This window comes from Mustela nigripes, chromosome 6, assembly GCF_022355385.1.
Source record: "Mustela nigripes isolate SB6536 chromosome 6, MUSNIG.SB6536, whole genome shotgun sequence".
NCBI lineage: Eukaryota > Metazoa > Chordata > Mammalia > Carnivora > Mustelidae > Mustela > Mustela nigripes.
The window spans coordinates 57,429,254-57,445,466 of record NC_081562.1 but is presented as its reverse complement, the minus strand read 5'-3'; the positions used below and the strand labels follow the sequence as shown (position 1 = coordinate 57,445,466).

Here is a 16,213-nt window from a genome sequence, read left to right as displayed (position 1 = left end):
CTCCGAACAGCCAGAACTCACCCTCATCCCTATCACTCTTTCCCCTAGATTATAAGAAAGATCCTTACAGTAAGGGCGATCCCTGCAATACCATCTGCTGCCGTGAAGACCTGAACTCACTTAACCCAAGTCCTGGAGGTTGCTATGACACAAAGGTAACATGCAAACTGGCTTTTGAATTTAATTTTTACCTGCACCTAGGTCTGCCCAAAGGCAAAGCTGCAGATACTTTTGTGGCCTAAAGCACAAAATTACCAGACTAGCCCAAAGTCCAAAGAACATATTATTGGGAGCAGTGTGCTTTCACATTAAACAGGAACTGAATTTAGCTGGAGGAACAAGTTTACTGGACAAGCACTAAAGGGTTTTCACCATGTTAGAATTATTAAGTGCTGTAATGCATCACCTAATATAGATAATAAATAGGTATTACTTGTTTGCAGTGGTGGACTGAAGCCAGCTCGTAAGGGCCGTGAGAACCAGTTGTTAAAATCAGATGTGGACAGCTTGCAATCAGCCGTGGAGGAGTATTTATACTATGCAAATCAGCAAACATTACAAATCAGGGTCTTTTTTTCCCTCTCAGAGATCTGGTCATTAAGAATTTTCCTGCAGACTACTGGATTTAGGGTGTCTGAGGGTATGAGTTAGCCATGTGGTTGGTGGAAAAGAATCATTCTGATACGTCCTTTTGCATTCCTGGTTTGGGCATGTCTCTTTGTTTGCCCTTTCAGTCCTAAATTCTGGAAGAAATCAGTTAGAAGTGGAGTTAACTATTAAGAATGCTGATCCCCCTACACATAATTTTTTCTATCAGCCTAATGCCTGAAAAGAAGATGCTTCAGAATAGTCTAGTTCCTACTCAAGCTACTTTTTATCTATATACCAGAGCTCTAGCTTTAATGACCCCCAATATGTTGTGTAAAGTAAAATTCAGTGGATATAGAGAGCCTGACACACATGAAACCCTAATGCTTATTTCTTATTAATGGTGTTTGCAAACATTCAGTAAAGTGTGTAAGAAGTGTTCTAGCCATTCCTGAATACACAGAGAATTACCTCTGCTGCCTTGCCTGAGAGAACCCAAGCCAACCTTCCGTCTGCCAACTTTACTTTCTTCTGGAGAGGGGAATCTGCCAATTTTTCATCAAAAGAATTTGTTTAAGTGTATACTTATCATTTCCCCTAAGTCATTTGGGATATACAGAAAATCAGAAGTTATGAGGTATCTTTTTCTTTTTCCTCTAAGGTTAAGATCTGCTATCCAGTGTTTAGGTGCTTTTGAGAACCACAGACCTTGTTTTTTTGATATTGAGTTTCTTCTACTTTAAAACTCTTGTCACGGGGTACCTGGGTGGCTCAGTCAGTTAAGTATCTGCCTTCTGCCTAGGTTATGATCCCAGGAGTCCCACATCGGGCTCCATGCTCAGTGGAGAGCCTGCTTCTCCCCCTCCCTCTGCCTGCTGCTCTGCCTGCTTGTGCACTCGCTCCCTCTCTCTCTCTCACTCTCTCGTCAAATAAATAAATAAATAAAACTTGATTTCCTAAAAATAAATCTCATTACTGCCCTGATTAATAACAACTTTTGTTGAAGAAGGTATCTAGTCACTACTCCAAGCATTTTCTCTCATTAATCCTCATAACAACTCTTCTATAAAGTATGGTTATTAAAATCCTTTCACAAATGAGAAAATGGAATCCCATAGGGGTTTTTTTAAACAAGCTTTGGAGCTAAAATTCTGAACATGAGCCTTCTGTCTCCCGATCTCACACTTCTGGCTACGTTAATGCACTTCTGCCCAATTCACATCTGAATACCAAATGGTTATGGAAGAGCATGTTGTGGAAGCTTGCAAGATTTTATTTTAAAAGGGAGCTAATACTGTGACTTTGGAAAAAGAGCAGGACCAAAACAAACAAACAAACAAACAAAATGAAAAACAAAAACAACCCCACAAGGAAAAACAGGAATCTAGTTTTTTCCAAATGGTTTTCTAAGATGTCCCTCTCCTCTCTCTTTCTAGGTGGCAGATATCTACCTTGCATCCGAGTACACGGCCTATGCCATTAGTGGTCCCACAGTACAAGGTGGCCTCCCTGTTTTTCACTGGAACCGTTTCAACAAAACTCTCCACCAGGGAATGCCAGAGACCTATGACTTTGATTTTATTACCATGAAACCGATTTTGAAACATGACATAAAATGAAGGAGGGAGTTGAGGGAATAGAAGGGAATAGAAGGTTGCAAATAAGATTCCAAAGGCACTATTTTAGCTATGTTTTTCCGTTCAGAATTAGTCCTAATAAACTATGTTAAATTGAAAGCCTGCCGCTTTCATTTTCTGTTGATTTTGCAGGTTTTTTTTTTTTCTTTTTTTACAACATTCACTACAGGGTGACACACTGTAGAAGAAATACTCTGGAAAACAGGTAATACCTGGCTTTAGCATACAAGTTTATATATATATACAAGATGGTAGCCGAAACTGCTCACCCAGATCCATATTCTCCTTTCATGCCTGGCCACATGTACTACATCTCCCAGGTTCCCCTAGACAGCTGTGCCATGTGATAGGGTTCTTGCCCAAGGAACCTGATAGTAGTATCACTTCCAGACTGGCTCCTAAGAACCTGTCCTCTTCCATGCTTTTTATCCTTCCCCGGGCTGAATATACTTAATGACAAAGCCCTAGGGGATGGTGGAGCTTCAAAGGAACCTCTAATAGAAATGCAGTTAGTGGTTCTTCTGGTCATTAACAAGCACGGCTAAGTCTTTCTGTGGTACAGAGTAGGCACACAATATTACCTTAATGTGGTCTCCAATCAGTTAAAAACAGCACATCTATCTGGGAGCAACTCTACGTAACAACTTCTCTTTCAAAGCTAGAGAACTGAATGTGGTTTGAGTGTTGTGGTATTGCCAAAATGGGTTAAATAAACCATACTATACAGTATAATGGGTGATTCTTAACGAGGTGAGAAACATCCATAAGCAACACAAGGGCTGAGAATAATTAGAATGAATCAGAATACTCAGAATGTTAAAAACCCAGTAGTTTATTTCAAAGTATAAATTTCAGGCTTGCTGGACAAAATCCCACTACAGTTAACACTTATACAGACACCACTCTACTGTACATTTAAAAAAGAAAAAAAACCCCACAAAACCTTCAAAACCTAATAAAAATAGGGCAACTCACTATAGCCCAGTTTATATTAGACATTAGGAAGGTCTTACATTGTCTTATTATTTACACTTTCAACTGCAATAAAGAAAAATCAGGATGCAAGTTTCCTACAAAGGATTTATTTTTGTATTTAATTTTGAAATGGCTGAGAAAATAATGAATCCAGGATCCCAAAAAGGTGTTTGATTGCCCAGTTACCTTATTTACAAACAAAACAAAAACAAAACCCCCCAGCATTTAAGTATGAATGATGGGTACTTAGCTGACTCTACAAATAAAAAAACAAAAACAAGAACAAAAACCTTATGTAGCATGATAAAACTATTTGAAGAAGACAAAACATGTCTTATCATTCCTTCCCATTGGCTGGCTCTAGGGGAATGCATTTTAGGAATTCGATCTAAGTCTGCCACACTAACTAAAACACTTCATGAGGTTGTTCTTTTTGTCCAAAAATTTTAAAAAGTGGGAGAGGGGCATCACTCAGTAAATAGTAAGGGAAGGCAGAATCCTGCATTGATTTTAGATAGAATTATTTCCAACAATCCAATATTGGGGCATGGTTTTTCTGGAAATTAGAATAAAGCAAGTCAATGGCCAACAAAGAAATTAAAATAATGAATAAATCATATGATTCTGAAATAGCCCAAAATGGAAAGTTGGGGAGAACACCTGGAAGGTCTCTGCAGTACTCTAATGTGTTAAAATCACAGTGTATCAAAGTAAGAGAAGAGGATACCACAGGCATTGTTTTGTTAATCTTGTACAGTACTGGCAAATTTGTGCAACAAGATAAATGCATATCATGCAATATTAACATTCACCTTCCTGCATAAATAATTTGGAAAATGTAAGCAAAAGAGCAAATGACAAAAACTAGGTTAACACTTACTCAGTACAGTAAGAGAACTGTATAGTGCAGCCTGCCTGCCTAAGGAATTTTGCAGACAGTTGTACCAAAAATTCTAAAGTTCCTTGCTTACGGTCACATTTCCCAATTAAATCTTTCATTTATTATCCAGCAATGGGGGTGGGGCACGTGGGAAACACTCTGTGAGGCAAATGGCATCCCAATAAAATGTACTTTTCAAGGAAGAAAGCTGTACTCTTCACTTCTCTTGTGAACATCTACTGTGTAGTACAGTAGTAAACAGTACACAATATTCTGCATATTTTAAAGTGAGTTCAGGGAAACAGGGATATAGTTACCTCAGAAAGTTAACAGTTAACAACAGATGTTGTCTTTGTATTTTAGAAATTTACTGGCAAGAACGTAACTTTAAAAAGAGACTTACTCACACTTAAAACAGGGTGAAAATTACTCTGATAAAGTGCAAAACAGAGAGTAACAAACATCACCATTATCTTCAAATGCCATATGAACATCCTGTATTTTAGGTGGAAATATCAGAAGCTTTCAGGATTTCTAATAAGGCAATACTTACACAGGTAATGTCAGGCTTAAACTGTAGCAAACTTGCATTCCCAAAATGGGATAATCAAACTTATCTGTAATACTTTGTGAAAAGGTACCATGGAGTGTGAACTGCTACAATACAGTCTTGCAATCTCTCTCCCAAAGGAAATAAAACAAAAGTCAGAGCTCATCAACAAAACCTGTCAAAAATAAATGCCTATAGTTCTAGCACTAGCATTTTTCAGTAAATTCAGTATAGCTGTTGCCTATAAATCCCATGGCATGCTAATTTGAGGAGAGCATATCATAATATACACTTTCCTCAAATAATTACACTCTCTGTACCTTCCTTCCACCATCTGGAATAAAAAGTTTTATTTTGGTGTAGTAAATGTATTTTTAGGGTTACTATTTGAGAACTTACTTTTTTTGTTTGACAGAAGACACAGTATAGACTAAAATGTATTTTCATTCTACTGGGCTTTCTTCACCTGATTATATAATGCTATGAAAGCTTTTAAGAAAAAAAAAAAAAAAAGGGAAGTTTTTCTAGGCTAGATAAGCAAATTGTCATCACATGACCATAAAACCGGCCAATAAAGAATACTTTTAATTGAACACGGGCTTTCCATTCTGTAGACAGGAATGATCTTGAACACATGATCAGCAACGCAACCACTGTAGACAAAAACATACACACATGCAGATATAGATAGGTGTTCATACACATCTAGAAGATTATCAATGTCTCCCTTTTCAAATTTTCATTGGCATGACACTGACAACTTTTTTTACCATCATTGTTAGTCCTAGAATGAGTAACATCTACGTTACTTGGTTGGCAAATTGGATTCATAAAAACTTCAATTCTCATTGTGGTCTCATTTTCTGAAAGTAAAAGGAAGGTTCTGGAGCACTTACATTTTGGCAATTTGTAGGCTTTCTTCAGCATCAATCAAACTTTACACCTAATGTGACAATATACTGATCAGTGAAGTCTCTAATGAGAGTTTCTTTACAGCATTACTGTAATGCTTCCCATTACAAGCTACCAAAGTTGCAAACCAAGCAGAATTAATAAAAGGGATAGCTCCCTCCTATAATCCCAAGAAAAATTAAAAATGAATTTATTTTCAGAAGGTAGGAATACGAATTCAAATATGGTAAGAGAAGATGACTTGAAAAGCTATTTCACAAACTCCATGAATTTCTTTCAAACTATTCCCAACCATACTCTCATCCCCAAACTTATCCCATCTCTCCTGCCCTGAACTACCCACACCTGAACACCTACCTGATACCAGTAGAGCTGGCACTCATACTGAAAATCCATGATCTAAACGGAAATTGATTAACTCTGAACAGGAACAGAGATGCACAGAAAGGATTACCTAATTGCTACATAAAATAACCCCAAAGGATATACTTGAAATTCTGTCCAAAGTTGACAGAGGGTAAATCAGACAAAACTTGGCACTATCAAAACAAAGTTAAAAGGTTAAAACAAAACAAATAAAAAAAAAAAGGTATGAGAATAGTAAGGAAATAAAACTTTCCCTTTGTTATTGTAGCTCACTGTATTTTGTGAATTTTACTACCTATGAAAGAATACTATACTTTGGGTGATAAAGTGAACAAGCACTGTTTTCCTAATCTTTAACACAGTATGGAACATAAATTCTACAATATGTTTGAAGGACAATTTTCTTTCACAATATGGTATTTCTTCTCTTAGTCCATTTTACACAGTTAATTTAAATAGTGACCAAACATAAAAGCACTTATGTTCTTAGAAGAAAAGAGTGACTCCAATTTTTAGAGTTAAATGTAGTGATCCCACTGGTAAGAATATCCCTAAAGCCTTGGTTTAAAATTGACTTGAAGGAAACGTGCTATATTTAGTAGAACTGAAGGAGAAACGAAGGGCAAAAGGCTGAATGAGAAGATCAACAATGGACAAATGGTCATGTTTATTTTTGTAGTTAATCTTTAAGGCACAAAATAAATGTAAGAGCCAGATTAGGAAACAAGGGCCAATGCAGATCTTTTTCACCTAATTAACAACCAAGAAAAGAAAAAAGATGAACAGATCCTTTCCTGTGTTCAAATTAACCTATTTTAAACTATTTAGCCATTTTGCTTTTTTTTTTCTTTCTTTCTTTGGGTTTTGTTCAGATTTAGTTTAAGTCATTTAGCTATGAACCTACAGATAGATGCCTCAGAAGCAAATCATGCCACATACCATACCTCGGATCCCTTGATCTACTTACTTTATACTTGAAGAGAGGTAAATGTGAGAATGGAAATGGGAGATTCCACTGCAGTAAACATATAAATAGGGAAAAACACACATAAACACCCACACATATTCCCCAGCCTTAAAACTAAAGCAAGGTGCACATTTACATTTCAAAACCTTGAAGCTTCAATTGTCCAGGAAAAAGATTCTTGCTTTATGGGCTATTTATTTTACTTCTGATTATAAACAAATGTAGTGTATATACACTTCTGTCCAAGAAATCTTGCACAATGTGGATTTTACAATGGATATCATGCACAAGATTAAAACAAGACCAAAAAGTGGAACTCAGAGGAAGCGATAAAGGCTCCAAGGTTTAACTGCTCTGGGAAGAAGAGATCACATCTGTTGACTGAGGATCACAGAAAGGTCCAAAACGTCCATAAATATCCTTGGCTCGTACTGCAAAGTAGTATTTGCTGCCAGATACAAACTGGGTGAGAGTGCATGCCATGGGCAAGGGAAGTGCCTTTACTTCACCAATCTTTTTCCACTGTGAGGGCACAGTGGCACTGGGTTCCTCATGGTAAGCGTAGAGATGGTAGCTGTCAACAGTGGCACAGCTTCGATCTACCTCCAGGACACTCCAAGACAGTACAATGCCATTTTGACTCTGAACTCGTGCTAACTTCAAGTGTGGCTTCTGAGGCAGAGATGTGCTGGCAGCTTCTGGGGGCAGACGCTGTGGCTGTGGGGCTTCTGGTAAGGGTGCTGGGTGTACAGGGCGTGGGGGCTCCTAACAAAAGAAGAGTCCTATTGATTTAATAATGATCACAGAAAGGACTATTTCTGAAGGCTAGAACTAAAACATCCTGGACATCATTTAGAGAGTTATCCTTTAACATCAAGAATACTAAGAAATACCAAATACTATACCACATTTGGCTAGCTCCACTTGATTTGTGACCAATCATGCTATAAACAATGGTGCTGAGGTGACTCCATATTTTCTACAATTAAAATACTGAACCTTGGGGCACCTGGGTGGCTCAGTGGGTTAAAACCTCTGCCTTCAGCTCAGCTCATGACGCCAGTGTCCTGGGATTGAGCCCCATGTCAGGCTCTCTGCTAGGCGGGGAGCCTGCTTCCCCCAAACTCTCTGCCTGCCTCTCTGCCTGCCTCTCTGCCTACGTGTGATCTCTCTCTCTCTCTCTCAAATAAATTAAAACAAAACAAAAACAAAACTAAAGCTTTCCATGGCAAAGAAAAGCCCCGGCTGATAGAAAATCATTTTGACAGAAACTAAAATCATCATCTATCTCTAACAAAATAATTTATGTTTAATTATCTATGCTATAGCGTCTCATTTTAGAATAATGTTAACATTATCTACTATATGTATGTAATTTGTGTATTTATTTATTTATTTTTAAAACATTTTATTTATTTATTTGACAGAGAGAGAGATCACAAGTAGGCAGAGAGACAGGCAGAGAGAGAGGAGGAAGCAGGTTCTCCATGGAGCAGAGAGCCCGATGTGGGGCTCGATCCCAGGACCCTGGGATCATGACCTGAGCCAAAGGCAAAAGCTTTAACCCACTGAGCCACCCAGGCGCCCCTAATTTGTGTATTTGACTCTACTTTCATTTTTAAGCCATTTTCCACCGAAGGACAGTAGCATATCATAAATAAGCACATTTAATGCTGAATGTATATTATGTTCTTGGGTCAGTCTGCACAAAAAAGGTGACATTTAAGATGAACTATTAAAGGTAAGAGTTAGAAATGAAGAAACAGTGTGTACCCCTTTCTGCCAATAGGTAATGCATGAATAAAGGCATGGGGCTATAGGAAAGTAAGGGGATTTATGGGCAAAAACAAGTATTAACTTTTACTTAGACGTAAAGCATATGAATCAGGAAAGAAATTTGGAAAGGTAGGTTAAGGCCATATGATGAAAAAGCATGAATATTAAGTGTGTGAATTCAAAATGACTTGTTTCTAACATTGGACATTATTATTATCATCACTGTATCTAGGTTTTTTGTTTTTGTTTTTGTTTTTTTTTTAAGATTTTATTTATTTATTTGAGAGAGAGAGTACAAGTGGTGGGGCGGGGTGCAGAGGGAGAGGGCTCCATCCCAGGACTCCGGGATCATGACCTGAACCAAAGACAGACGCTTAGCCAACTGTGTCACCTAGGCACCCTATATCTAGGTTTTAATAAAGATTACAGTGATGGTAATTTTTTTTCTAAAAAAATTCAAGTGTGAGCCAGGAAAAAGGGATATGGAATGATCTTTTTTTTTTCCAAGTGAAATGTATCGTTTGCTCACTGACTTTAGACTGAAAAGTTATAAAACAATTAAGATTTCCTTAATTAAATTCATTTAACAAGAACTATGTTTTAATATGCACTTCATAAGATGGGTAATTTATATACATTAAACCGTGAATTCTGTGAAGGTTTGACGCCATCTTTTTAATCTCCGTTCCCTGTCAAAGCTTAGTAATGTAACGTCAACATAGGACAAACTCAAAAAGGGCATGCTGGGTAACTTCAAGGAATGTAAATGTGCTTGAATTCATATGCCTACTGGAAAACACATTCATATACATATCTGGAAAAAGGTAAAATCCACAGTTAAAAAGCTAAAATGAATATAAAATTAGAAAAAAAAATTACATTTAAATAAAATACTGAAAGCTGAAGAAATAGAAGTGATTTGAATGCTGGTCATTTTACTGTATTTACTCTCTCAACTTATCTTTTTCTTCTTTAAGTGATTTAGTTAGCTAAATAAATAACATTAAATAAACATGTAGCTAGCAAGATCCAAGAGAAGATGGCTGAAGCCATGAATCCAACTGGAAGGAGCACAGAAATTTAAGGAGATTGACAACAGCTTTAACGGCTGTCATATCCCCTCTAATTCTTAAAATTCTAGGATTCTGAATCTGTTCATATCCTGAAACTTAATATTAAGAGAACTGAGTTTTTTCTCATTTTTGCCATTGCAAGGGAGATTTTTATTCAGGTTTTACAAATAAGACAATAGGGATCTGCTTCAAAATAACCCAGTGTCTACATGGGCTATTAGAGTGAGTGGGTGGTATTATATATGAAAAAGATTAGCCATATGCTGATAAGTGATGAGTGATGGGTAAGCAGGAATCATCATAGTATACTCTCTATTTATGTACTTGAAAATTCTCATTTAAAAGCAATTTTTACATTAAAATTTTTTTTAAAGTTCCTCCTGTAAGATACACAGTTTCTTACAAGACAATACACATGAGCTCTTGGTTTGGTTTTTTTTTTTTTTTAAAAGCTCTTGATAGGTCATCAAATCTGCAAAAACTATCATAGTAGAGATTTTTGCTCTATATTTTTTGAAGGAATATGGAATGAAAGAAATTATTTGTAGCTGTAAACAATAGTAATGGTATATTCACCATATTGGTATTTTTGGTTGTTGTTTTAATATAGTTTTTAAAGATTTTATCTATGTATTTGTCAGAGAGAGAGAGCACAAGCAGAGGAAGTGACAGGCAGAGGGAGAAGGAAAAGCAGGCTCCCTGCTGAGCAGAGAGCCCCATGTGGGGCTTGATCCCAGGACCCTGCAATAATGACCTGAGCTGAAGGAAGATGCTTAACAGACTGAGCTGCCCAGGCACCCCAGGGCTAGGTTTGAAACACTGAAAACACTGCAGGTGCTGGGATCAGACAGCCTACATTAAAGTGGCTCTGACAGTAGCTTGGGTAATGACACGGAGTAGCCTGAGTAACCAGTTAACATCTTTGTGACACAGTATCTTCTTCTATCAAAAGGAGAATAATAATCTTTATAGGGTTGTGAGAATTAAATAAAATAATACCTGTACTTAGTAGAGTGCCTGTTAGTGTTCCATTAACATATATATAGCATATGTTATACTATATGGACTATACTAGTCCATATAGTTAGTGCTCCATTAACATTAATTTTTTCATTGTAGTGTGGTAAGAAAAATAGCCGTTAAGAGGATAGATTAGAAAGCTGGAATGTGTGAGTTTTTATGAGGTAAGACCTTGAGCTGGTTATTTTCTGTGTATTAGCTGCCATATTTATAATAAAAAATAAAAAAGGAGAACAAGACCCTAAAGGATTCCTGAGTGAGTACCAAGTCTATTAACAGTGCCACACAGCAAGCACTGAAGAAAAGCTCTCAATTTTATTAGGCATACTTAAAAAGGGACACTTTGCTTGGTGAAAAGTGGTATGAAATCTCAGTTTCTTTCCTTCTCATAAAGCCAGCATTTCCACTTACATGGTACACTATACCAAATACTATTAAAATCATGTCACAGAATAATATGACATTGTTTTGGAGCCTAAATCTAAGGAAAAATCTTTGATTTTCTCAGTCGTCTCTCTCTCTCTCTCTTTTTTTTTTTTAAGATTTATTTATTTATTTATTTGACAGAGAGAGAGAGAACAAGTAGGCACAGAAGCAGGCAGAGAGAGAGAGGAGGAAGCAGGCTCCCTGCTGAGCAGAGAGCCTGATGTGGGGCTCGATCCCAGGACCCTGAGACCATGACCCGTGCTGAAGGCAGAGGCTTAACGCACTGAGCCACCCAGGCGCCCCTCTCTGTCGTCTCTTAACAAATGAATTCTCAATACCACTGGAGTATTAAAAATAATAAAGTGATGGTAATGTACAAATTAGATCTGCTATAAGGTTTTAAGAAAAAGAATAAAGCTAGAACATGAAAAAAAATACTTTTTAATACTCAAAAATACTCTTTTTAATGTAATCATAAGTTAAAAATGTTCTATTTTCACTCCACATGCCCTAGCTGTGGACTCTTTTAAACTCTATACACTACCACAAGCAACCTCAGTGATCCCTGAAGACTACCATCCCTAAGAACATTTGTTCATAATGGTAAGATCTATCTTCTTACATAACTTTCTGTTGGAAAAACAGAAGACCTGTCTTTCCTCTTGATACAACTAGGCTGAAGGATAAGCTAACTACAATAATATTTGACAGCTCTACAGTTGAAAAGTTTGAAAATCCAAACATCAACACTTACAGTATGCACTTGTGGTGGTCGGTGATGCACTGTGAGCTGAGGTCCTGTTGATCCCAGGGTTAGTCCATTGTTTACAACATAGGTAGTTGCTTGAGGCACTCGAACAGTGACACCTACAAAAGAAAATTAAGGCATAAAACCAGAATTCTAGGGATACTTGTGTGGCTCAGTCAGTTAAGCATCTGACTCTTGATTTTGGCTGAGGTCATGCTCTCAGGGTTGTGAGATCAAGCCCTGCATCAGGTTCTGCACTAAATACGGAGCATGCTTAAGTTTCTCTCCCTCTGCCCCACCCCCCCCTCTCTCCCTCTCTAAAACAAACAAACAAACAAACAAACAGACCCTAAATTTCTTTTCTAAATTTGGTAGAACACTGATTAAACACTCGAAGCCAGCAAAGTGATATTTTTAAAATTTGGAAGTAAAAACAAAAACACTCAACCAAATAATAAGCATGAGGAGAAAGAAACTTTCCTTTATACAAGCAACCAAAAAAAAAAAATGTACTTCCATAAACTCTTTCTCAAGAAGCCCTTGGAGGATGTGTGCCACCAATTATGAGAAAGAAAATCAAGAAAGAGAAAAATATGAGATAAAAGAAACAGTGGAGATCAGCACAGGAGAGAAATAAATGGAATCTCTACCAAGAGGACTATAACCAAAAACCCTAGAACAGTAGAACACAGTGGTTTATCACAGGTAGACATCAAACAGGCCAGAATGGAGCAGTGTAACTAAACGTAGACAAACTGAAGCTATCCTCAAAAATTGCTCTGCTAGGGGCACCAGGTGGCTCAGCTGGTTAAGAGTCTGTCTTCAGCTCAGGTCATCTTCCAGGGTCCTGGGATCGAGCCCCACCGTGGGCTCCCTGATCACTAAGGAGCCTCTTCCCTCTCCTCCCCACCTGAATGCCCTCTCTTGGCTATCTGTGTCTCTCTCTCAAATTTAAAAAAAAAAAAAAAAAAAAAAAAAAATCTCTGCTGTCTCATCTTTTCAACTAGAACAAAAATCTCGACAATATGTTATCCTTGGTTTGTGTTAATCAGGTTTCTCACTTTTTCTCCATGCTGCACACAAAGCTGAGGATACTCATTTCACTTAACAGAAAACTATTTTGACATATGTTAGGGCAACAGAAACAGATAATTTAAAGTGCCTGGACCATATTAATGCCATATATTCAGTTCCTGGCCTATACACTGACTACGGTAAGCCCAGTTACTCAGAACTCATTCATGACCCTACTGACTGATTTCCTAGAAAATGCTCCTGTAAACTTGAGAAAAACTAAGTCAAACTGTGAACTAGAGCCTCTGCTTAGTTTATTTTCTCCTCGAAATCATCATCTAATAATCAGTTTTTTTAACCAGCTAGATTTGCCCGTGGTATTAAATTTTGCAAAACGAAGTGTTTTTGGTGATATTTGGTGGCAAAATCATACAGAAAAGCAGAAAGTGAAGACCATGGTTACCTCAAATGAAAAGGGAGAGGGATACAATGAAGGTACACAGTAGGCCTGTAGGATCAGGCCTATATCAGCTCTGCTTCTTAGACTGGTAGAGATTTCATAGGTGGTTCATTTTGTTAGTTTTCTTTAAACTTTACATATGCTTTTAATATAAACTTCTGTTTGATAGATTTTACTACTAAATACAATCTATATAATTATAAATTTAACATATACATATAATTATATATATGTATGTGTGTGCCTAGAAACAATAGGTATCCTTTAACATGTTCCTGTCTTCTATTTCTCAGCCATCTTCCCCACCTTTAAGGCTCTCTCTCTCCTTGGAGGCTATCCTTAATCATTATTTCCATTATCTGGGCTATGGCACAATTAATCATTCCTACGTTAATTAGGCAAGGTATCTCTTAAGAGTGTGTAGACCATTATCAAATACAGCATTGTGATAATACAGGCCATAAATAAAATTAAACTGAAGATGACACATGGAGCACAAATCATATAATACACATGTCCAATTTTTCTGGTTAACTTAGAGAAGAAAAATTAATTAATCTATATTAATTATAAATAACATATCATAATTATATTTATAACTAATAGTATCATATAATTACATGATTATAATTATTGAGTCATTTAAAAATGTATTATAATGATATATAATATTTATATATATATAAGCATTTAGCATTTTTTGCTAAATCTAATGTCAATATAAGCCCACTAAATGCTGAAGGACTACGTCGAACGTGAGGCCATACACAAGAAGAAAAGTCTCTTACTATTTTGGGGATTGACCTGTCGGACAGCAGGAGCTTGCATAACAGTTCCTCGCAGGGGAGCCTGAGCTGGTGGTGCTGGGAGAGTTGTATAAACCACTTGGTGGTTTGCAGGAGTTCTCGGTACAGGGAGTCTTGTGGTCACCTGAGTTACTGGACGATGTGTCACATTCACGGTGGTGGGAGCTAATGAAAAGCAGAAAAACATTAAAATGCAGTTATGTTAACATATTAATAGTAATTAATTTTGCATAAAATCTAACTATAATAAAGAGAGAAATACAACAGTCTCCTTTTGTAATCTTGAAAGATATATAGCCAACCAAAATTAAGAGTAATATTTTTATAATACAAACTTCAGAGGAAAAAAGCACCTCAACCATGTCTGGTCCCCTCCCTACTCTTTAGTTTGACTTGATGATAAACATGTGAAGATAAAGACTTGAGAGTATGACCTTAAGGGATTGACTTAAAAGAGCATATTTTTACTCCTTAATGTCTAATTATTCTTAGTAGAGTGGGATTTGGGGTCTTCCAGATCTTCTACTGATGGCATAAATCCAATATATATATAAGCAGGAGTAACTGTATTCTCACAGTTTAAGTAACTGGCAGGTTATTGTAATGGACATTTTCTTCAGGTGAACCAAACCATCTTTTAATTGAAAACAATAAAACATCAATTAAAATATAGAATTCTTCCTTCTCTACTCCAGCATTCCTCCTAATTTTTGTTTCAGAGAACATTCATGCCTTGAGTGATGTTAATATATATTTATCAAAAAAGTCCTAAATGTTCACTGGCAGCATGGAACTACAATAATTATTTTAGAAGTTAACATTTTCTTGTTAATAACTCTGAATTATCGGGCGCCTGGGTGGCTCAGTGGGTTAAGCCGCTGCCTTCGGCTCAGGTCATGATCTCAGGGTCCTGGGATCGAGTCCCACATCGGGCTCTCTGCTCAGCAGGGAGCCTGTTTCCCTCTCTCTCTCTCTGCCTGCCTCTCCATCTACTTGTGATTTCTCTCTGTCAAATAAATAAATAAAATCTTTAAAAAAAAAAAAAAAATTAAAAAAAAAAAATAACTCTGAATTATCATCACATTTTACAAATAACCACATATTAACTATATAATAAATAATAATAAATCTACTTTTATATGGAAAAATAAAACAAACCTGGAAGTAAACATTGGGTATGACAAGGATAAAAAGGTTTCTTTACTAATGGCTTATTTAGTAACATCTTTACTTACTCTTTATATATCTAAACTTTGAGCGTAAGCATTTAGAAAGGGGTAGAATGTACAGAAGGAGGAATGCCTGCCTCTTCATCTCTTTATTACCCCATTTTGTTATCTATCTTGCACATGGTTTGTATAATGATATTTCCTTCTAAATTATCCAAAGTGGTGACTTAAACTTTGATTTCAGTACATACAATTCCAGGTGAACTCAATGTTTTCCTTAATGAGAAAAGTCCACACATAATTTCGAATATAAATCTCTAATGATGGGCTATTTTATTAAAAAACAAACAAACAAACAAACAGGGGCACCTTGGGTGGCTCAGTCAGTTAAGCAACATGTTACCAGGATCCTGGGATCGAGCCCCACATGTGGCTCCCTGCTCAGCGGGGGGCATGCTTCTCTCTCTCCCTCTACGTCTGCTGTTCCCCTTGCCTGTGCTCTCCTGCTCTGTCAAATATATAAATAAAATCTTTAAAAAAAAAAAAAAAAAAAAAAGACAAACTGTCTTGGGGCTCCTGAGTGGCTTAGTCAGTTGAGTATCCAACTCGTGGTTTCAGCTCAGGTCATGATCTCAGGGTTGTGAGACTGAGCTCCCTGTCAGGTTTCACTCTTCACAGTCTGCTTGAGATTCTATCCCCCTCTTCCACCCTCCCCCTGCACTCTTCAGCCCACCTGCATGCTCTCTAATAAATAAATAAATAAAAATCTTAAAAAAAAAAAAAAAAGACAAGGGCGCCTGGGTGGCTTAGTGGGTTAAGCCTCTGCCTTTGGCTCAGACCATGATC

The 16,213-nt window shown here is 37.0% G+C and overlaps 2 protein-coding genes across 3 annotated transcripts in view; one reads left to right on the top strand and one right to left on the bottom strand.

The window, feature by feature from the left end:
- PLBD1 (phospholipase B domain containing 1) overlaps nucleotides 1-2,324 on the top strand; it is a 52,063-nt gene extending 49,739 nt beyond the window's left edge. For both annotated transcript variants that reach the window (XM_059402648.1, XM_059402649.1), the window contains exons 10-11: nucleotides 49-155; nucleotides 2,025-2,324. In XM_059402648.1, the coding sequence (XP_059258631.1) occupies nucleotides 49-155; nucleotides 2,025-2,207 (290 nt within the window). In that variant the 3' untranslated portion in view covers nucleotides 2,208-2,324. The remainder of the gene's footprint in view (nucleotides 1-48; nucleotides 156-2,024) is intronic.
- Nucleotides 2,325-3,039: 715 nt separating this feature from the next.
- LOC132020290 (activating transcription factor 7-interacting protein 1-like) overlaps nucleotides 3,040-16,213 on the bottom strand; it is a 34,212-nt gene continuing 21,038 nt past the window's right edge. The window contains exons 9-11 of the mRNA XM_059404480.1: nucleotides 14,181-14,363; nucleotides 11,925-12,037; nucleotides 3,040-7,640 (exon numbers count right to left, since the gene is read on the bottom strand). Coding sequence (XP_059260463.1) covers nucleotides 7,221-7,640; nucleotides 11,925-12,037; nucleotides 14,181-14,363 — 716 coding nt within the window. The 3' untranslated portion in view covers nucleotides 3,040-7,220. The remainder of the gene's footprint in view (nucleotides 7,641-11,924; nucleotides 12,038-14,180; nucleotides 14,364-16,213) is intronic.